This window comes from Falco naumanni, chromosome 17 (genome assembly GCF_017639655.2).
Source record: "Falco naumanni isolate bFalNau1 chromosome 17, bFalNau1.pat, whole genome shotgun sequence".
Taxonomy (NCBI): Eukaryota; Metazoa; Chordata; class Aves; order Falconiformes; family Falconidae; genus Falco; species Falco naumanni.
The window spans coordinates 2,447,484-2,469,438 of NC_054070.1; the positions used below are offsets into that span (position 1 = coordinate 2,447,484).

At 57.4% G+C, this 21,955-nt stretch overlaps 2 protein-coding genes across 7 annotated transcripts in view; both read right to left on the minus strand.

The window, feature by feature from the left end:
• Positions 1–6,697: 6,697 nt before the first annotated feature.
• On the minus strand, positions 6,698–11,972 carry ELF3 (E74 like ETS transcription factor 3). 2 transcript variants are annotated; one of them, XM_040616971.1, is made up of 9 exons: positions 11,778–11,972; positions 10,842–10,957; positions 9,941–10,162; positions 9,601–9,687; positions 9,388–9,507; positions 9,088–9,177; positions 8,318–8,434; positions 7,942–8,137; positions 6,698–7,795 (listed from the first exon to the last, which is right to left on the minus strand). In XM_040616971.1, the coding sequence occupies exons 2-9, from the start codon at positions 10,951–10,953 to the stop codon at positions 7,675–7,677; spliced, it is 1,065 nt and encodes a 354-aa protein (XP_040472905.1). In that variant the 5' UTR covers positions 10,954–10,957; positions 11,778–11,972; the 3' UTR covers positions 6,698–7,674. The 2 variants fall into 2 exon arrangements, with proteins under 2 accessions (XP_040472905.1, XP_040472904.1); XM_040616970.1 differs by having other exon boundaries at positions 10,842–11,010; positions 11,778–11,971.
• Positions 11,973–15,843: 3,871 nt separating this feature from the next.
• The window catches only part of KIF21B (kinesin family member 21B), a 46,313-nt gene continuing 40,201 nt past the window's right edge, over positions 15,844–21,955 (minus strand). For 3 of the 5 annotated variants that reach the window (XM_040616673.1, XM_040616669.1, XM_040616668.1), the window contains one exon: positions 21,682–21,863. In XM_040616673.1, the coding sequence (XP_040472607.1) occupies positions 21,764–21,863 (100 nt within the window). In that variant the 3' untranslated portion in view covers positions 21,682–21,763. Of the gene's footprint in view, positions 20,979–21,681; positions 21,864–21,955 lie in introns of those variants that run through there. The other 2 variants (XM_040616671.1, XM_040616670.1) reach the window with 1 other exon arrangement.

Below are 21,955 nucleotides of genomic sequence, written 5' to 3' on the forward strand. Positions count from 1 at the left end.
CTCAAATACCTTAATTTACTGCCTGGATTCTCAGCTGAAAACTTAAAGTTGAGCATGTGGCCATGGCTGGGTGGAAAGGTGTGCAATGAATGGAGGAGATCAGGGCTACTAGAGACCTCACTGTGAAATGAATCTGCATAAGCTGGAGGAAAGAAAAATATCACCTGGAAGCTGCAGCCCATGAGTTAACACAGCTCTGTCCCCCATATCCCACAGCTGCAGTGTCTTCAGCTCTCCCCAGCTCCATGCGCTCTCATCCCCAAGCCTGGAGGAAGCCTTTCCAGCACGCAGGGGGTTTAGGACCACACATCCGATGGTCTGACAGAGGGCTTCTGGGTTTGTTTCCACATGGTCTGCTCAGCAGATAGTGGGGAGAAGAGCTAGAGGTGCATGATCACCCATTAGAAGGTAGATCTCAGGAGGCATTGGTCCATTGAAGTGAAATGGATGTGCGATGGGAGCAGGGCTGCAGTGACCTTGGGCAGCCTCTTCAGCATCTGCCAACCTGCCAGTGATACCCTGAGCTCTGGCGGGGGCTGCAGTTCACACTGTCTCATTCCTGGACTTTCCAGCTTGCGCTTTCTGCCCTGTGACTCCGTTTGCAAGCTGGTGCAGTCCCAGGCTCTGTGCCATCTTTGGTGGATAGCAAAGGGTACAGTTGGCCAGGAAACAAGAATGCGATGAACATTTCTTTTTGTTTCACAATGAAACAGAACTGGGATTTTTGGTGGCTGTGGTGGAGGGAGGGAAAGGGAAGAAGCTAGGAGACATCCACCCAAGAAGATCCACCAGTGCCAACCTTTTGAGGATGCCAGATACCAAGGGATGAACATCTATCCTGACCTGGGCAGCCTGGGCTCTGGCATTTTCTGCGGGAGGGGAAGCATCTGCTCAGGGAACACGAGCTGGGCAGGATGCAGATGTAGCTTTGTCAGACCTGGGTGGGAATAAAGCTGTGGGCTGGGAGCAGGTCCCCAAATCTCTTCCTGAGGAGCAGAGACCAGATGATGTGGTGAGCAGGAGCCACACATGTACAGCACGGCCAGGCTGCATGCAGACCTCTGGTCACAGAGAAGCAGCAAACACAGCACAGGACAGATGGAGCTGGTGTGATCCCTCCCCATGGGTGGCAGGGCAGCTTCTGCTTTGTCCGCAGGCTGCGGGGAAAACACCTGGTGCTGAATCACCATGGGGGCAACCAGGAACCAACTGTTTGGGGAGCCTGAACCCTCCAGTTCCGTCCTGGATGTGCTGGCATACCAGGGAGACAAGCAGAGGACTTCCTAGTACAGACCCCTAGGAGGTCCGGCTGGAAGCAAGAGGTGGGTGGGATGCAGAAGCTTGAATGCAGTGCTGACCACATGGAAAAGGGAAGATGGGCACGGGCTGGAGAGGCATGTGGCATGCCCCAGGGTGGTAACCCATGCCCTAAGGGTGTTCCCCAGCATGCCCAACCTGCTGTCTGCCTGCTGTCTCTGGTTCCAGGCAGCCACCGCAGCAGCTTCCCCGTTCCTACAGCGGGAACAGCCGCTTTCTTGTTTAACAACCAAACAACTCAGGGTTTTAACAGATGAGTTACCATCAGTGGGTAGCTCTCCTGGACAAGCCAGACACCCTTGGGGCAGCTACTGCTGGAAGCAATTTCCAAAGAAACTGTTGGGCTGCGAGGCAGGGGGGAGCGTTGACTGGGAGCCCAGGTAACTGGTTACCCTGGGGAAGAGGGACGCAGCCCTGGGGGGCCTGCCCATCCCCAGGCATGCCAGCCCAGCCCTGAAACTGGGCTGGGTTTGAGCCTGCTGTGGCAGCACCCTGCTACAAACCCCCAGCAGCACTGTTCTTCCCAGCTCCTGTGGGCAATAACTCTGCCCTCCATATCACATCTGAGCAATAACCCTCCCCTCACATAATTCAGCTTCCAGAAGTGCAGGTTTGTAACACCCCCATCCCTCACAGCACATGCCCCAGCAGCGTTCCCCCTCCTGCCCCTAGCACAGCCCCTCCACCCACGAGACCCTTCCCAGCACTGCAACCTGCAGCTGTGCAACCTGCCCCATACCCTTCACCCCCCCCACCCCCACCCCACCCCCCGTGCAGCAGTGTGGAAAATCCCTGCCATGCAATGCCCTTGCTCCCCCAGGTGTTCCCAGCTCCGTGGATGTTTGTTCCCGGAGCACAGTCCCTCCTGCAGCAGTGGCTTCCCTGCTCTGCCATTCCTCTGCGCTAACCTCGGCTGCTCCCAGGTTGGCTCAGGGGTATGCAGGTGGGGTGCCCATCAGGAGGATGCTGCTCCAGGCATATTTATGCCAGCTGACTGTTAACCTGGCCCACTGCTGGAAAAGCATCCATAACAGTCGGGCATCCCAAACTGCCTGACACTTTTGCTCTCTAACAATTTCCATGGCAGAGTCTGGGTGCTCTGGAGCCTTGTTCTGTCCATGCCAAATCCTGCATACCTCCTCCAGCTACAGGTCATCCTGAAACCTGGGAGATATTAGACTGGATGGCATGAAGCAAGCCCAGGGCAAGTCAGGGACGGGCAAGGGCAGTGCCAGGTGAAATTCAGTGGGGAGAGGGTTCCTTGTCACAGCTGCAGAAGTCCAGCTGCAATAAAAGTCTCCTACAGGCTCCCGAGGCTTTTGTCCCCTGGATATTTTTAGGAGGACCAGACCCAACAATTCACACACCTTTCTTTCTGCAAGCTTGTTTCCAGAGTCTGAAGGGCTGATTGCCACCTGGACCAGGTACCCCAGGGAGAAGCACACCAAAGAAATGCCCCACCAAAGAAATGCTTCCCCTGAGGAAAGAAGATACTGGATATTTTGAGACAACCTTCTCTTTGGGTCAGGTGCTGCCCTGGCCCCCTCCTCCTGCCTTCTCTGTGGAGTTGGGGCCAGTCTCCATCCTTGTGCTGCTGGGAGCTGTCTTTCACATGGCAATGGGAAGGCAATCTGGGATTCCCACATCCCCAGTTAGGGTTCAGTCCTGCTCCACAGTTGTGCTGAGCCAGAGGCAGGAGGGTAAGAAAGTGTGAAAGCCAGCAGGGACTGGAGGAGTTCTGAAGAAAAGGCAGTGGGAGTGGGTGAGAGTGAGGGGTCCCAGGCAGATGGTCTCTGCCTCCTGCAGGCTGCCCCCATCCCCACCACATTCCCGTCTACCCTGATCCACTGCAAGGATAGCCACGGTCCGGATCAGCTGGAAAATCAGGTCATGCCGTTGTGCTCAGGGGCAGTTCATGGTCTGGCACGTGGGATAATGGACACCTTGCTGGCCCAGCCAAAACCTCTCCCCTCACCCCATTTCTCTGCTCCCACAGAGTCCACAGGTCCCAGTCAAGCACTGGCCAGGGCAAACTGCCCTCTTCTTCCCTAACTGGGACCAAGGAACAACAATGGTCCCTTTGGGGGGTCTTGGAGGAGAGAAAATCCACTTTAATGCTCAAACTTGAAGGGCGACCAAGATGTTTCCATGGCAACTTTGTGCCAGAAACATGTTCAGCCTGGGACCACCTCATGGGAAAAGTCTCTCAGCAAACCCCAGTGTAAACTGTGAGGGGAAGTTGTTTTGGAGGAGAAAAAAAAAAAAAAAAACACCACCTCTTTTTGTCCATTTTCTGCCAGAGCTTGTCACAGCCGTAAAATCCAGGCACCTCTAAAGAGATTAAAAAACCAAATAAATCTCTTTTTCATGCCAGTAGGGAAACTCTGCTGGGTTGGCTCAATACTGGCTTGGAGGTCACTGTAGGGGTTACCCTGAGTGTGTGTTGGTGTGTGCACGTGTGTGTATGTCTTTGCTTGCCCTCCTCCAGTTCTTCCTGGCTCTTTGCCCCACAGACCCATGCCAGCTTCATGGGAGGCTGCAGGATCTGCCCCCCCAGCTCATGCCTGCACAACTCTGCCTCTTCCTCCTCCTCTGGCACAGGGTGCCCGTACACCTGAGGGACCCCCCGCCTCTGCCCCAAGCCTCCTGCCTGGCGTGCCCCCTGCTTGGTGATGGCAGTGGGGTGGCGGTGGTGGGCAATGGGGACAATGGGGGCATGGGAGAGGAGACTGTCAGGTTCCCTACTGCCGCTGGAGCTGGTTAAACATTGTCCCAGGCCAGTTAGGTAACAAAACTCAGTGGGAAAGAAATGAAACTGCTTGAGCAAACAAGGTGCACTTGGCAGGGCAACAGGCTGCGTGACAAAGTGCTCCCCTCTCCCTGCCAACCTGCCAGAGTTATCTATTGACGGAGAATAAACACCTCACCCACAACCCCAAACTTGGAGGGACAGCAGCCAGGAGCACAGCTGGCTCCTGCAGACCTGGCCTGGGGCTGGGCTTGCCCTTCTCACTGCGTCCCTTCCCTGGACACACTGATTGCCACCAAGCACCATCCCAGCCCCCTCCCACACATGCTGCTTCTGTGGGTAGCATGAGCACCTCCACATTGTCCTTCCTGCCACCCACTCCAGCCTGCTCCTTGTGGCAGCTCCGGGAGGTCAGGGATGGGCCTGGAGCACCCTCTGCTCGCTAGAGCCAGCAGACACCAGCTGGGAAAACCTGTTCCCTGGGGAAGGTTACGCAAGGAACATGGAGGTCTGGCTGCAGCCCAGACCATGGACTGGCTCTTGGTTCATACCCAGGGACTGGGACCTCTTCTTGCACCACAGGGCAAATCTGATGGCCTCATCTCAGCATGTGGATCTGGGAGCAGTACAGCTTCAACCCAGCACTCCGGGCAGTGAGCGATGGAGGTCTTCCCATATGATTTTGTCATCTCCAGGATTTTGCATGACTGCAGAGCAGACTCCCTCTTATGTCTTGTTGAATTGCAGATACGGGCATGGCATGGCATAGCATGGCATGTCCATAGGAGACCAGGCATCCCAGCTGGACCAGCAAGGCAACTCCTTGTGTAAACAGCAGTTGAACCCACCTCAAAGAGATTGGCTCTGACCCATAGGCACCTTCTGCCCCTGGCAAAGCGGGTGGGTCAAGCCCTTGATGCCACTGCAGCATCTGCAGATCTTTCAGCTGCCACTGAGCCCACAGCCTGTGGGCTGCCAGCAGAGTAGCAAAGCATGAGGGGCCATGGCCACAGGGAGTTAGGAAGTGAAATGGAACACTTGCAGCAGGGTCTGTGGTTTCCTCAGCCCCTGGACCTATCTCTTGTTACCCATGGCCTGGTGAAGCAGGGGCCTCGACTTCCCCAGGCAGCACAGCAGCTTGGCAGTGGGGATGCTCTAAACCACCAACCCCACTCTCAAGCTGAGGCCAGGCAGACTGGGAGCAGTTCCAGCTGCTGCATCCAGGACAGCCCAGATGGTCCATGCTTCAAAGGATTTATTTCTCTCTTTTTCGCATTGATCACACTCTTGCAAGTGTGTGATAGGTGTTTTTTAACTGTACCGTGTCTCCAGCAGTAATGAAGGACAGTCAGGAAACAATGGCTGGGTTCTCCTGCCAAAAAGGCATCTCAGGCTTTGCAAGGCACCCTTACTGCCTAGGGGCATCCCAAAAGCTCCGCCACCCCTGCACTGGTGGGCTGTCTCCCCTCAGTCACTCCAGGCATGGGCTGGAACCATTCAGAAAGATGTGGCATTGCTTTTGCCTGCACATCACAGACCTGTGCAAGCTCCAAGCTCAGAGGAGGGGTCCCAGGGCCTTTCCCATGGGAGTGAACAGGAGCTGAGCAGTGCTAGCCCCTGCGTGCCTACATTCGGCAGGGTGCACACCAGCACGCGATTAGGGTGGTAACAAGTCCCTCTGGTACCCAGCAATATTCAGAAAGACTCGTCATGAAATACAGGCAATGCATGCCAACTGGGAGTGATGCGTGGACCACTGTTTGCCAAGCTCGTGGCAGAAACATATCTGAGAGCCTGCTTGGCCTTCATCCCCATGAATTCCTTCTTGCTGCCCCACAGACATAACTTCTGGGTCAGAGAGGTCCTCCCAGCACCCCCAGGACACCCTCTCTGCCTCCTCACAGTTGGGCTAGCTGGGGAAGATTGCTGTGGCCACTGAGCAAGAAGGGGAAGATGATGTGTTTGGGCTGTTCACACCACCAGGCTTTAGCAGTTCCCCACTCCTGAAGATGTGGTCCTTGAGAGGCATCCAGGCCCTAGGAGAGGTTGCAAAGAGCCAGACTGGAAGACAGGCAAGCTTTAAACATATTTTTGTGCCTGTGCTTCTTCTTGATGCACCTTCACATCTCAGAAGAGAGCACAGGCCAGAGACAGGCTGGAAGTCCTCTTGTGTGGACCATCTTAATTAAGATGGACTTGTGAAGTCCATCTTAATGTGGAGGGAGCTGAGAAGAGACCTCCCCCCCAGACCACCCAGGAACTTACTTTGCAAACTGCGACTGGCAAACTCCAGCTTGGAGCCAGTGCTCCGTGAAAGCCCTCATGCAAAGGTGAGTGCCAGGGCTGAATTTCTGGAGGGTTCTTAGGAGGGTCAGGGTTTGGGAGTAAGTGTAAGATGCCCTTGCACGGCTAGCTTTGAGACAAAGTCTCCAGATCTCACTCCCACCCACCTAGGGACAAGCAGCCCACCTCATCCCAAGGAAGACCTTGTGTCAAGATGACCAGGCAAGCCCAGTCCACAGCAGGCAGGAGGGATGGCAGCAGACAGGGCTCATGCAGTGGGACATCCCAGGTAACATGAGTCTGGTCCCCACCATGTCTTTAAGAAAAACACGAAAAATGACAAGGAGGTACAAAAACACCAACCAAACAACAGTTTATTCCTCTTATGCTCCCATTCAAAAAGGAGGAAACCACATGCACCTGGCTGGGTGCCTGGCTGGGATGGCATCCTCCTCCTGTGGCTGACACAGAGCCAGTCTGTGCCCCATGACATCGCTTCAGTCCAGCTGAGCTCCACCGCCTGCCACAAGGCACGTGTATGCCCTACAATGCACACTCTCACACGGGAACATCTTACTCATGAAAAAATATATCTGTACATTCATTCTGTACTTTTTTTTTTTTGGTCTTACATAAATTAGAAGCTACTTTTGGGGAAAAGACCTGTCTCTAGATACCGGTAGCCAGGTTGAAGATGCAGACTGGCCCTGCTGTCCCAAGACCTCTCCCCTATGGGGGCTCTCCAGGGCCAGATGAAGCTCCACAATGTTCCCACCTTCTCTCAGCAGGTGCCACAGTGAGAAGCTGCTGCACAGCAGTGGGCTCACTTATTCCACGCAGAGCAAACAGGACAGTGGCCATCTTCTGCACAAGCAGTGATGAGGGAGGACTCCACAGCTGGGACAAGGTCTGTCCGATCACAGGTGAGATGGTGGCGCTGCCCCTCTGCCCAGGCAGGTGGTGGGTGACAGCAGGAGACCTGCTGGCCTCTCATGGTGGTGCCAGCTGCCACTTGAACTTCTCTTCCCCTTTGCATTTGTCCAGGCTTTGAAACAGCCAAAGTTACCGCGACTCCAGTCGGAGGTACAAATCCAGTGAGGGAAATAACGGTTTGCAATAACCTACTGGAGCCAAAATATTAGCTTTAAAGATCTCAGTGCCAGCAGTCACCAGCACGCACGAGTGTGCCCATGCAAGGGTTGGAGTTTCACACACTGCTCGGGGCAGCGTCTTCCAGATACAGCTTCAGGCAAAGTTTCCTGCCAAGGAGCCCAGCTCAGGGCTGGCCCTGAGGGGCACGTCAGACCCCAGCTCATCCAGGACTCCTACAGCTCCTTGTTCCTGTTGAGCACCTCCTCCTCCTTCCAGCCGCTGGAGTTCTTCCCAAACTTGTACACCAGCCGTCGCCCATCAACTCGCTCCAGGATCTCTCGTTTGTAGTAATATCTGGAGAAGAAGAGAAGGTGGAATCAGAGCTCTGGATGCAGCCCTGCATGCAGGGGAGCTGCTGCGGGGGATCAAGGCTGAGCCCCAGTGGGTCTGACCCAGCCTTGTGAGGGAGGTCCTCCCTGGGGAGAGGCGAGGGCACTCACCGCATGGCTCTGCTCAGCTTCTCATAGGTCATGCTGCTGTTTTTCTTCTTCTGGCCCCAGAGCTGAGCCACTGCTTCTGAGCGCAGGAACTTGAAGACGCCCTCCCGCCGGTCCTCCCACTTCATCAGCCCCTCATTCAGCTCGGGGTGGATCAGGATGTCCCGGATAAACTCCCACAGGTGGGTACCTCTTGGGGCTGGAAGAGGAAAGCAAGCTGAAGGGGAGGGAAGATCCTGTGGGTCCCTGCACTTCAGATCTCCCTAAACATTCCTGCCAAGGGGCATGGCCGGCAGACATGGCCCACCCTTCCATCTCCCCCCCATGAAGCCAAGCTGGGGGAGGCAGTCCAAGCTCCCAGGCTGGATGGTCCACGTACAGTGCTTGCTCTTCCGGCTCTCCAGGCAGTCTCTGCTCTCCTTGCTGATTTTTCGGGGCCGTCCCCGTTTCCGCTTGCCGTGTTTGCTGTCCCCTTTCTTGCTCCCCACAAAGCCATCTGTGCACATAGACAGGGAGACACATGAAGCCTGCTGGGTTGCAGCTGCCCCCTCCCTGGGCACAGAGATGTCCTCTCAGGAGCAGAAGTGCAGGGGAGAGCTGGTTGGGGATGGGGTAGGGGTCAGGGGCTGCACCCTCTTTTCAGACCTGGGTACCAGGGAATCACACCCCTGAGAGCAAGGTCTCCCCATTCCCTCCAGCTTCATCCCACTCTCATCCATGTCACCATGCTTAGGGCAGCAAGCTGATAATTCCCCAAACCTTACTGCTTCCTTGCATCCTCAGTATTCCCAGTATCATCACCAGCTGGGATCAATACTGAACATAGCTTTCAGTGCCCAGGATCTTTGGCTGCAGCCTTCACCCAGCTGCCACCACCTTCTCCTTCCCACCAAGCTCACTGCTGCCCTGGCAATCCCAGCTCTGCCCCAGAGCCTGCACCATCACCATGCTAAGTGGGGAGAAACAGACCCAGGGCACACAGAAAACCAGCCCCCTCCCTCCTTCCCCATGTGAGGATGGATGTTCAGGTATTGTCCCTAAATCATTGTCAGATGGGATATACTCTGCAGCTGCTGGAAGTGCCCAGGAGCAAGTCCTTCTCCCCCAGCTACTGGCAGGAAGCAAAAAAAAAAAAAAAAAAAAAATCACCGTCAGGGAAGAGCTTTGCTTCCACGGGGTCGAGGTCAAGGTCACTTCCACCGGAGTCCTGGGAGTTGGGGCTGTGGGACATCACAGGCCCTGAGAGGCAAAGGGACAGGGCTCATTCAGACTGCCAGCTGCTGGCATGTGGTGATGCTTCCTCCTGTCCCTCCCGTCCCCCCTCCACCCGCGGCCCCTGCAAGCAGCCTGGTGCAAGACCCAAACCTGCCCCTGGCAGTGGGGCAGTTGCCCACTGACCTCCCAGAGCAGCACAAGCGAAGGGAGCTTTTCACTGGGCAAGACACTGACCTGAGACATCGGAGCTGCCTGGGGACATGGCACCAGGCAAGCAGGTGAAGTCTGTGGATAGGAAAGGGTTTGTGGGCTTCATGTCCTCCAGTGAGTCCTTGTCACAGGGATTTCCCAGCTCTGGAAGGGGCAAAGAAGGGAAGCAGGGGTTAGCCCTGCCTGCATCAGCATGTGGTCCCTGGGGAAAAGGCTTGGCTGGGGTCCCTCTCCTACCCAGGTGGCTGGAGTCCAGGAAGGTTTCTTGGGAAGTTGCACCCTCTTTTTCCAGCAAATCAATGATCCAGTTCAGCTCGTCGGAGGCTGCAGGAGTGGGAGGACTGGGATTAGTGATGCCTATTTGGTGGAAAGAACAGTGCCTAACTGGGAGCTGAGCCCACCCAGCCCTGCCTGGACTCTGTTTTGTGCCCCCACGTCCCCCCACAGCCTCCCCAGTGCAACCTCCTCCAGGCAGCCCTCTGCAGTGCCTGGGAAGCAGGGGGTCCTGGGCTGGTAGGGGGGGTCTCAGGCTTCAGCCTGACAGGCCTGGGGACAAAGGGGACATTGGGACACTCACTGATCTCATGCAGGCGGTCATACAGCTCGTCCCCCAGGGGCCCAAAGATGAGGCGCATCTGGTCCCTGGTGCAGTGGCAGAGCGCGTGCCCATCCATGTTGCAGCAGGAGAAGTCTATGGAGCTGGCGTCGTACTTGTTCTTCTCCACATGGTAGCTGATCCACTCTAGCACCTGCACCTTGGTCCAGAAGTACGGGAGCTCACTGAACCACTCTGGCTTGTCTGCAAAGGATGGAGAGCGGCGCTCAGGGGCAGGGTGGCCATGCCAGCACTGCGTGCCATGCACAAGCTGCCAGCTGCAGTTGGGCACTGGGTCTGGTTCCATGGTGATCACGTGGAGCACAGCAGGCCCTGCGCTTGGAGGGTTGTGGGACTAGCAGGTGCCTGCTCCCAGGTTACCTCGCTCTGCCCTGCTCCTGTCCTGGGGGACAGCAACAACCTGCTGCTTCCTGCAATGTTGGTTTTGGTGCCATTTGTCCCATCTATGCTGGAATCTGCCCTGCTCTGCTGGTATGTTTGCTGTACCTCCCCCAGGACCATCCAATGACAGTCCCACCGGCAGAGTGGGACCTCTGTCACCGAGACTGTACTTCCAAACTGCTCTTCTGGTGAACACTGGCAGCCCATCCCCTGGGATGTGCTGGAGAAGCAGGGCAATGGTTCCCTCATCCCCCATATGCACCTGATGTGCTGCAAGCAGCCGTGCCTTATGCCACCCAGGGTCTGCTACAGCAACCTTTTAGCCATCACACTCATGGGGAAACCGAGGGATGGTGGAAGCTGTTGACCTGCTGGAGTGGGACAAGGTCCTTGCAATGCTCGCCCAAGCTAGCTGAACTGCCTCACTGGTGCCTTGTGGGACGGCTGCCCTGTGCCGCCACCACCGCTCCCCCAGTCCTACCTGTGGTCTGTGCCAGGGGCTGGCTCGCAGGGAGGCTCAGCCCCAGGGTGCTGTCATCTCCAGGGTGTCCCAGCATGTCCAAGGCTGGCTGTACCTCATCCGGCTGGTACATGGCACTGATGTAGTTAGAGAAGATGTTGCTGATCTCACAAGATCCTGCCATGAAGCTCTGTGCCGAGAGACGACAGTGAGCCCCGATCCCCGTGGAAGTGGGGGGACCTGAGCCCGCAGCACCCACAGCACCCTCGGGGCCAGGCTGGGTGAGGCTGGGCTCTCCCTCCCTCCACCCGCTGTCACCTCTCAGGTCACTTCTGCAGAAACACCCGCCCAGCACCCGCCAGCCAGGGCTGGGGCCTGACTCACCACCGCCCTGGGACCGAGGGAGTCTGAGCCAGAGCAAACAGGGCACATGGTGTCACCGTGCTCGCAGAAGAGCCCCGTCTCCAGCAGCCTGGCCTCACCAGACCCACTGGCAGCCAGCACAAAGGGACAGCAAGCAGGTGGCCCGCAGAGAATGGTGTTGGACAGCCCCTCCGCGGGGGTGGGCGTTGCAGCGCACTCAGCTGCCGAGCGCTCCCCCAGCCCCCCGGCACAACAGCGCTGGAGCCGGCAGCTTCAGTCCTCTCAGCCCGTTGCAAGAAGCACATCCCAGTAACTCTGCAGCCAGGAGGGGACCAAGCCCCTGCCCAGCCCTCGTGGAAGAGCCAAATCTTGCTGTTCGTTTGACAAAACCTGGAGGCCAGTTAGAGGGCCCCTCCAAACTGCCGTCTCGCTGCTCCCCCTGAAAGGGCTGGCCGCTGCGGTGGGAGAACAGGTGTGCAGCGAGAAAGACCAAGCGCATCCCCTGGCGAGAGCGAAGATGCACAGGGAGGAGAGCAAAGCAGCCATCCCGGGCTGGGGGACATCAACAGGCCCCGGACGAAAAAGCTTTGGTACCTTCTGCGATGGCAACGATGGCAATCCTGCGAGCGGCAGCTAATCCAGAGAGCAACGAGGGGAGCCGCAGCCGCTAGCCACTCTCATGGGGCAGGGAGGCTGGTGCCGATGGGCAAGCCCTGCCCGCCTCGGTCTTTTATAGCTCAGGCGCGTAACGCGATCTGGCGGCCCGAGGGGAATTCCAGCCTGAAACGTTCGTGCTCCCAGATCCAGGTGATTTGCATAATATGAACCACCGGGTCCCAGCCCAGCGCTGCCTTGCCGGGAAATCTGGGTTGGCCAGTTTAATCATTGTCAGAGCCCTTGCCCTGCCGGTGCCCAGAGTTTCACCCACACTGCCTTTGCGGGGTGTTTTCTTTGCCGGCATTTGCCCGGCTCGTGTTTGTTTGCTCACAGCAGCAGGTTCACTGGGCTCCCACTGCCAAGCAAACACACCCAGCAGGGCTGGAGTGCGCCCTGGGGGCTGCACGCCCCTCCCTGGGGCTCTGCCCCCAGCAAAGAGGCCAGGAATGCCACCCTGGGTGCCCACCCAGCTGTGTGGCATCTCCCTGCTCAGGCGGGCAGCCCAGCCCTCCCCTCCCCTCCCCCTCTCACTGAGCAGCAGCTTGCATGGGTGCCTTGGCTCCATCAGGAGCACATGCTTGGCTGCTCCCTGGTCTGGCAACAGGCACAGCTTCCCCCAAAGAGGGAGGAAGGACCCAGTAACCCTCAGATGGGGTGGGTGGTCTGCGTGGGGGTGGAGCAGACACCAGGCAGGTGCCCGAACCTTGCTACTCTCTCTGTTAGGATGGGTTGGGTTTTGCCTGGGAGGTGGTTTGGAACAGGCTGCAGAGCTGTGACAGCCCATTCCCTGCCCTTTCACAAGCCCCTGGCACAGGCAGACACATACACTCACCGGAGGCCCATGCCAAGGGGCAAGGCAGGGTTGTGGGATGCATTTGTGGCTTTACCTTCTGGTGGCTCTTGCCCCTCTGGCTCTTGGGCAGGGGTACTTGGGACCCTGTCTGGGTATGTTCATGCTGGTTTTAGCCCTGTGCTGGCAAAGGAGCTCCTGGCCAGTCTAAGCCAACAACTCAGCACCCATTTCCCTGGTGCTGGTACTTTGTCGAGCCAGCTATATCCGTGCCACACATGGACTGGTACAAACCCAGGGCACTGTGTGAGCAAGGCAGACCCTGGCATCACGCAGCCACCTCATTGTCACCTCAAACTGGCACTTGGCAGCAAACCAACTCACGTGACAATGTGGTGACAGACTCACAAACATGGATGCTCTACTTCAGCCCATGGACCAAGAAGGGCAGGGTGGCTGTGTGCCCCATCTCCCCTGTCACCTCACCCTGGCCTGTCATGCTGTGCTGTGGCCCCTAGGGCAGACAGGGCCAGCAGGCACCAGGTCATGCTAGCTGATCACCTGCCCCAGCTTCATTCCTCCATGGCACAGTCACGAGGCTGGGTGCTGCCAGGCCCTTTTAGTTCCTAGGCACAGGGATATCCCCACACCTGGGCCATTGCTGCTGTGGGGCAAGCCAAGACCACTGGGGAAAACACCATTGCTGGACACACACAGAGCCTTGAGCTTGCCTTTAGCTGGGACCTGAGCCAGGGCTCCACTATGCCCAGGGACCTGGCTGCCTAGCTAGGCTTCCAGTGCTTGTGGTTAGAAACCTGCCCCTGGGGAAGCTTTTTCCACCCATTGCTGAAATGCAGATGTCTCTGGAGTAGAGTGGGACATGACAGCTCTATGCTGTGACCTAGGCCACAGGCCAAGGGAAGATGAGGGTGGCATGTAGCATTTAGGAATCTCCTGCCCAAATCCTGCCCAGACCACCCATGGCTCTCCCCCCATCCTGGAGGATCTGATCGGATGCCTGATGGGGCTTTCTGGCATGAACCACATTGAGTGTCCCCTTTCCCAGATCTCCTTTCTCTGCAAACTCACAGCAGATCCTGGGGAGGCACAGTGGTCAGTCCATGCTCCGGGGCTACGCCATTGATGGGAGGGGTGCCCTCAGTGGGTGACACTCCCCAGCCCCTTACATGTGCCTGACATACTGGGAGCTCTCTGGATCCTCCTGGGGCCCAGCCTTCCCCCCTTCCTTCCTCTTGTATTTGGGAGCCAGAAGGCCAGTGGACCTGAGCAATTCTCCTCAACACTCTGCAGGCACCATTTGGCTTTAACTGATCTGGAGAAATGGCCGTTCTGCCCATCTGCCTGACCAATGTGCCACAACCCAGGCCCTGTAATGGACTGTGGGGAGGAGATCACAGTGAGGGACACTCCCTGGAGATGCTGAGACACTGTGCCGGGAGCATGGGAGAGCATAAGCCTCTCCCAGGGCATCCCCATGCCCTCCCCAGAGCTACAGGGCAGCAGCAAGCTGCTGGATGGTGCCCAAAGGACCCTCTGCTGTTGAGGCACAGTCATGGCACTGATGGGTTCAGGGCAACTCCTCCTTGATCCTTAGGTTGGGTGGCAGAGGGCTGCCACAATCTCATCGACAGAGCCGGCGGCTCCCAGGAAATGTGCCCCTGCTCTCCCCTGGCTACTGGTCTGAGCTCCCAGGGCACCTTCAGGCATATGGGGAGCATGGCACAGAGTGCTGCCATCACAGGCTTGGTGTCTTACTGCAGTGAGAAAAAGGTGGTCGTGAGTTTGGAGCGAGCTGGTGACACAAAGGCTAGCAAGAAAAAGTGTCTTTGGTGCAGTGAGTGGCTGGGACACCAGGTGTGGGGGATGCTGCTGAATTCACCTGTCCTGCCAGGAGTAATTGGGCCCACATTCATCGCCCCACAGATCCTGTTTGTGCTGGCAGCGACACGGTGTGGCTGTCGGTATGGAGGCTTACACGGAAATAAGCCATGACACAGGCTGAGGGTGACACGGGACACGGTGCTGGTGACTGGTATGGCTCTGGGCACCACCAGCCCTCACGGTTACAGCCAGATGGGCCAGTCTCAGGACTGGCTCTCCGCTCCTGGGACAAGCACTCCAAGGTGTGTTTTGAGCCCGTGGCCCGGAGGCCGCCCAGCTCTCGCCCTGTGGCAGCACAGCAGGCTGTGGGGTGCCCCACGCGTGGAGCAGGGTGTGTGCTGGGAGGAACCGCATCCGGGGTGGTCTGTGCGGGCACAGCCCACGGCTGGCAGCTCCCCGCTCAGCTGCTCTGTCCGACCAGTTTAACCAGTGCTGGCTGGCTGGGAAAGAGAAAGTGGAGGCTGCTGGGGCTGGGGCTGAGGCCCCGTCTTGCGGGTTGGGGTACGGCTCGCTGCCCCCCTCCCCGCCCTGCAGCTGGGGCTGGGGCAGGTTGGCTGCCCATCGTCTTGGGGGACACAGGCTGGTGCCGGCATCAGTCGCCTCTAGGGGCCCGGCGGGCATCACGCGCTGGCACCAGGGTCTCATCGTTCCCGCCCCCCGCCCTGCATCCCCCACCCCAGCATCCCTGCCCGGCCCCCCGGGGGGGGCACTGCAGCCCCCAGCCCCAGCAGCTCCGCCGAGCCCCGGGGCCGCGGTCCCGCAGCCGGGGCTGCCACCTGCCGGCGGCCCGGCCCGCTCCCCAGCAGCGCGCCCCTGCTCCCCCACCCCCGGCCCCGGCAGAGCCGGCTGCCCCGGGGGGGTGCGAGCGGGCAGGGGTCGGCAGCCACCGCGGGCGGGGGGCACCCGGAGCCCTGCTCGCAGCTCCCCCCCCGCAGCCCCGGGGCGCTGCCAGCCTGGGGACCTGGGGGGCCGCCGGACGGCGGTGCGGTGCCGCGGGGCTGCCCACCCCTCCGGCCTGGGACGGCCCGGTTGGACCTTTCTTGCTCCGCGCCAGGCGAGGGGGGCAGAGCCAGCCCGGCTGGGCCGGCATTGCCTCTGCCTCAGTTTCCCCCAGCGCAATACACCGTCCGCCCGAGGACTCGGCGCCTGTAAGGATGCAAGTTACCTCGCAACACACCGCGGGGAGGGCCAGAAGGGCTGCGGCCGCATCAGTTCACCCAGTCTGTCCCCCAGCCCCTTTGCCAGATGCACCAGGATGGGCACAGGCAGTTCCTGGCTGTGTTCTCTTCAAAGTCATCACTGCTGAATCACTTCATCTCAGTATATTTTATTCATGAAGACAAAAACGCAAGGAACAAACACAGCCATTGAAAAAACATGTACAGCTTGAGACCAAAATAACTTACACTATTTACAGGAACACATCGAGGTATAAAATATATGTACATGCCTTGTTCTCTAACAAATTCAAACCAGTGGGCTGGGCTGCATTACCCAGCAGAGGGGAAAAAAAGAAAAAAAAGCCTTCACAAGAGATGGCCTCTAGAAAACAACTCTGACCAAGAAAAGGCACCTGCTATTTGCAATACTTGTGCAGCAGCAAGAGGTGATGGAGCAGGCAACACAATGCTGCAGCTGCCCAAGCCCTGCCGCAGGGCTGGACCTGAAGGTACTGGGTGGTCCCAGGACACGGGGGATGTGGAACAGCTGGCAGGTGCCAGGGACAGAGCTGTTAGAGATGAGGGGACAAGCTCCTGGGAGCAGGAGGAAGGCGCAGGGCTGTGCTTTTCTGGGGGCAAGGCCAGGGCCTGGCAGGGTTGGGGCTGTACAGGGCTCCCTCCCAGTTACAGCTGGAGCTTGATACAGCAGATGGAGGGGCCAGGGCCAGGAGTTCCCTTCCCCCCACCAGAAAGGTGCAGGGGGCTCAGGGAGGGGGTGTAGCCTGCAGGACAGAGCAAAGCAGTGAGCTTGCTGAAAAGCAAGTGGGAGCCCTGTGCTCTGCAGGCGTTGTACTTGGACCCCATCCAGCATGGGACAGGGGAAGGACAGGGATAGGGACAGCAGGAGAGCACCCTGGAGAGCAGGCACTGGTTCTACAGTATCAAGGCAGGAGGCAGCGTCTGAGACCCCAAAGCATCTGTGCTCAGAGGTGCTGGGGAGGAACAACACACCTGCGGGGACAGGACCCTGATGCTCCAGCTACTTGCAGGCGGCCAGACTGAGAGATGCACCACCAGCCTGTCCTTTTCTGCCGTAAGAGCTGTGGGGGCCAGGGAGGGGGCACTGTCCAGGCTTCCTGGGAGGGCTCACAGTGGTTTGAGGGCCCAGTGCTTTTGGACTTCTGAGTCATCTCCACCCACTGTGTGCAAAGCTTAACTCTGGGGCAGCACCTACACCCTCAGCAGAGGCTGGAGCTGGCCCTTTGTGCTGGAGGGAAGAGACCCATAGAGCAAGAGTTAGGGCCCAGGGAAAAAAGCATCACCCAGCAATTTGAGGAAAGGAAGGACAGACCTCCCTGGACTGCAGGCATCATAACACCCTCAACACAAATCAAAGTACTCAAGGGCAAAGGAAAGCGAGGTGCACAGTGCAAAGGCAGCTCCAAACTGTTCCTGCAATAGACAGGCTGGTAGAGAGACTCAGAAACTACAAGCTGGACTTCAGCTATGCAAGCAGTGCAAGCCCCGAGACCCAGGGGAGCACCCCAGCACAGTGCAAAACGATGAAACAGCTCACTTGCTTCCTCCAGCAAAAAAACAGCCCTCCCCCTAGGCCCACCTCTACTTTTGTTGTCCAAGCCCATGGCCCCAGTCTGAGTTCTGAAGGACCAGAGTCCAAGGGGCCACCTTTGCTAGACCACCTGCATGTTGGGACCTTGTGCTTTAGTGTTTGGGGTAACTCCCCCCCCCCTCAACTGAGTGTAGCTCAGAGCTGCAAGCCCCTTCCCAAACTCCATTGTGCCAGAGGAACGGGGTACAGCCCTGTGTTGGCTCCCCAGCCCGGACTAGAGGGTAACCTGAGGACTCCAGGGCTACCCTAGTTTATGTTCGGTGCCTGGAACAGAACCTAGATTCAACTGTGTTTTGGGAGTGAAAAAAATCAAACATCACAACATGAGTCAGCTTCTCTCACAGATTGCCTCCACCCTGCCCACGGACTTTTACAGCACCAGTTCCCTGCTGCTCGAGGCTACCGCCAAATTACAGCAGGCTCTGGAAAATGGGGACTAGGACCAGCCCATTCCAGCAGTGTGCTTCGCATGGACAAGAAGGGCGTCACTGCACCTGCAGGGAGTATCTGTGAGAGCAGAGGCAGGAATACAGGCTGAGCTGAGCCTTTCAGAAGTCCCTTTCCGTGCTTCAAAGGGACAAGAGGGACCACTTCCAGGCTGCAAATCAACCCAATAACTAACAGCAACAATGCCAAGCATCCCATGAGCAACAGGAACAAAATCTCAGTGTTGCAATTCAGCTGGGGGATCCCACTGCAAAAGTGAAAGCTATGAGCACAGCGGGGAGGAGGATGCTGGTCCTTCTGCGCTGCCCAGGAGGAGGCAGGGAGAGGGACAGGAGGCACGGCTCAGACATACAGCGAGGTGGGAGTGAGCCCACATGTCCCCAGGATGAATTCAAGTGTTAAAACCGTAACAATAACAGTAATTAAGATAAAAAGGTAACATCACAAACTCTCCACCCCGTCTCCAAAATGAAACCCAATGACGAGAGCACCCAGCTTGCACCGTCGCTCTCCTCCATAGGAAATATCAACCCACACAGATAGTAAGAAAGACACACACACCACCCCCACCCACCACCCCTATGTGATCAGTCACCCCTCGCTTCAAAGACCTCCCTCTCCTAGGGGGAGCACCCAGCTCTCTCCACTTGCAGGCTGTGAAAGGCTTGAAGCCCCTGCAACACACTGCTGGATGTAGCAGCAAGGTGGATGCTCAGCATCATCCAGGATTGGCCACTCAGCTCTAGGAAATGAAGCAGGCACTTGCAGCCTACACACAGGAAGAAACCGGTGGCAAAAGCCAAGGCAGTCTGACCCCAAGTCCCCCAAGAGCAGGTTCCTTCACCAACTTGAGAAGGGACCAGGGAGAAGTCATGCACTGGCAGATCTTGGTGCAGACGCCGATGCACATGGTACGTCTGTCTAGACAGTCAAACACACACAGGCCCCTATCCTGCCCCTGCCTCCAGCCAAGCAAAGGTTAAACTGGCTGAGGAACGAGCAGGGAAACCCTCTTCAAGACAGGTTTGGAGGGTAACACCTCCACCCCCCCCAACTGTGCATTACTTTGATGGCCGTGGTGCCCTGTGCATTTCTGTTTGCCCCAGCCAGACCAGCAAAGCGCACAGCCCAGAGCTGCTGGCACTAACACCACTTCTCCAGCTGCAGCAGGAGGGGTCTTTGCCTCAACAGAGCTGCTGGTCCCATGCTGTGCAGGGTCAGCTGATCACAAGGGACCAGTCACTGTCCTGGGCAGGGTCACAGCCACACACGCCATCACACTCTCCTCCAAGGCAAGCCAGTAGGATGCGTGTGTCCATGTCCATCTGTCCATCCATCTCCCCAGCTGTGTCACATCCCTGTCGTTCAGTGCCATCCCCCCCTCCCCCTTCAAATCAATAGACATGAACCTGTCTTTCAGGATGCAGAGGAATTTCCACACTCCACCCAGAATAGTTTTAACAAGGGCTGGTGGCAAATGATCTGGGGCTAGTACACAAGTTACCACGGTTAGAGAAAGCAGAGGGAAAACAGTCTGTGCTTTATGGGGCAGGTCCTGGAGCCCCTGGCCTCCAAGATCCCAGTTCAGTGCTTGTGGGACCATGTGGAAAAATCCTTAAATTTGAGTTCAAATGCTGCTTCTTCTGTGACAAGAGGGGAAGCAAGAGCATGTGAGGCAAAAGCACCGATCCTGGGGTCTCCTTGGCCATCCCATGAGAAGCCCTGCCTAGCCCAGGGCAGCACAAAGCAGGGGATGGTCCAGTGAGCTACAGGAGAGATGGAGAAAAGCTCTAGTGTGAGACCTGGACCTTGCCAGCTCCTTGAACAGGAGGAGAGGGAGGAGGGAGCCTGGAGAAGCTGCATCCTTGGGGAAACACTCCTGGATGGAGCCTCCAGCCTTTCATGGAGATTGGACTGTGCAAGATCATCCACTGCAGGACTGTCCTTCAGGCATGGGGTCAATCAGGGAACTTGTGTAACCAGTGTGTGCAACCCATCCTCACCCTGCCCCCGGCACAGCTGGCTCCAACCTGGCCCATCCTCCGGCTGCTCCACACCTTGCTGGGCCCTCTCTGGCTCCCAGATCCATGGGGGCTGATGGGCCAAAACTGAGCTATCCCCCTCCCAGGTAAAGAGCTGAAAGCAGCCTGGGGGAAGGATTTACAACTTCCAGCTCCCAGTAACGGCAAAATGAGATGGGCCACAGGGGTGGGGGTGACAAATCCAGCCTTGGCTTCTTTGTTCTGTAACCTCTGTTCTTGCTTCATTTCTCCATCTCAAGGGGTTAACACGCTGCAGGAATCCACCACAAAACCCCTGCTGAGGGACAAGGTGTCACGAGCAGGACTAAGCATCCCTTCCCCACTGCAAAGCAGGGTGGGCACATGGGAAAGAGCTCAAGAGCCATGGGTCAGCTGACTTTATGACTGGAGTTTGAAGAATGTCGAAGGGAATTGCAGTAGGTTTGTCTGGACGTTGCCTGATGGAGATCCTCCCAGGCTGGCCATGCCTGCGGAGCTGGGACATGGCAAAGGAGCTCAGAGGTGCACACCTCCAGCTGCTGGGGACAGGTAGACAGAGGATGGGCAATGATGGGACTACCTGGAAATCCTTCTGCAGACCCCCCACAGCAGAGAGGCTGTCCCACAAGTAACATCTCCCAAGAAGCAGCCTCTCTGTGCTGTGGTCCTGGCCAGCAGACACCAAATGTCCTCGTGGCTGTGGAGAAAGACTGCAGGAATCAGCCCGGGAGCCAGCAGGGACAGGAGCAGCACATCACGGCGAAGGCCACGTGAGTGCATGGCGGCAGGAGGGAACTGGATGTCTCTGAGAAGGAGCCAAGGGAGCTCTGAGCCCCACAAGTCCCAGCAGGCATTACAGCAGGGTAGGTAAGAAGACAGATGAAAGATTGCCTGGTCACTGGAAAACCATCAAGAAACCTCAGCAGGTGGGAAGGTGGAGCTGACAGTGTCCCACAGAGCTGCCTCCTCACAGGAGCTGACAGTGCTTACAGTACCAGATGGGACATGGTCCACCCCGTTGGGTCAGGCACAAAGAAATCCCTATCCCCGGCTGAGCTCCTGTAGATGACCAGGTCTCGACAGCAAGGGAGAGGTACCCTGACCTGTCGTGTCTTCCAGTCTTCTTGCAGTTCCTAGTTTGACCCCACGGGTAACCGCCTTCCACTCCAGAGCTTCACTGTGAAGTCGCTGAGAAACAAAGGCGAGAGGGACAGTGTGACCCAGGGGCTCCGGAGGAGCCCTGCAGAGCTGCAGAGAGGCACTGCAAGGAGAAACGCTCCCACCCGCAGCCCACGGCAGCATGCAGCCCACAACACTTCCAGGCCCTTTTCTCTTGGCAGGAGGTTGCCCAATCCATTCTGGGGAGCAGACGGGCCCAATGGGGCTCAGCCTCCAGCTCATCCCACAGGCAGCAGATGGGGACAAAGGGAAATGGTGACCTCCAGGGCTGACCCTGACAACAGGACTCCTGCACCCCTTCAGTGAGCTCTAACTGGGTCAAAGCAGTGATACCACAGGGACCTGCTGTGCTTGGACTCCCCAGGGCACAGGCTGCTTCGGGGATGGCTGCTGACTCCCGCCCCACCATCCATGCAAGGGTGCAGGCAGGCTGTGGCTTCCACGGAGTTGCCACAGTAGATGTGGATGCTTGGCAAGGGGTGAGGGGGATGGGGAAAAAAAAAAAGGGCAAACCAAATCAACGCAGGAGCACATGGCTGAGACAAAGGGGAAAGTCACTTCTAGCAAAGATTTATCAAGTGGGGAAAAAACGCAAAATAGTTTCATACCGTGAAGAAGCAGCTCAGACCAGAGAGAAAGAAAGAGGAGCAGAAGCAAGCAACAGAGAGAAAGACAGAGGGAGAAAGAGATGGAGAAAAAGAGAAGAGGAAAGAAAAGATGGAAGAAGAGAAAAAGAAGAGGAAAGAAAAGACGGAAGAAGAGTGCATGAGCAAGAGTCAGAAAGAGCAGGAGGGTCAAGGCAGACTAGTAGCACGGCCCTTTATGGCAAGGACGCGTCGTGGAAGGCAAGGGGTGAGCCCAGGCACGTAATTCCATAACTTTACCCGGCAGTCACTGTGGCACAGATGCGAGGTGGGGAGGTGGAGAGACAGAGAGAGACAGAGAAAAAGGAAGGGAGAAAAGGGACATGGTCGAAAAGAGGATAT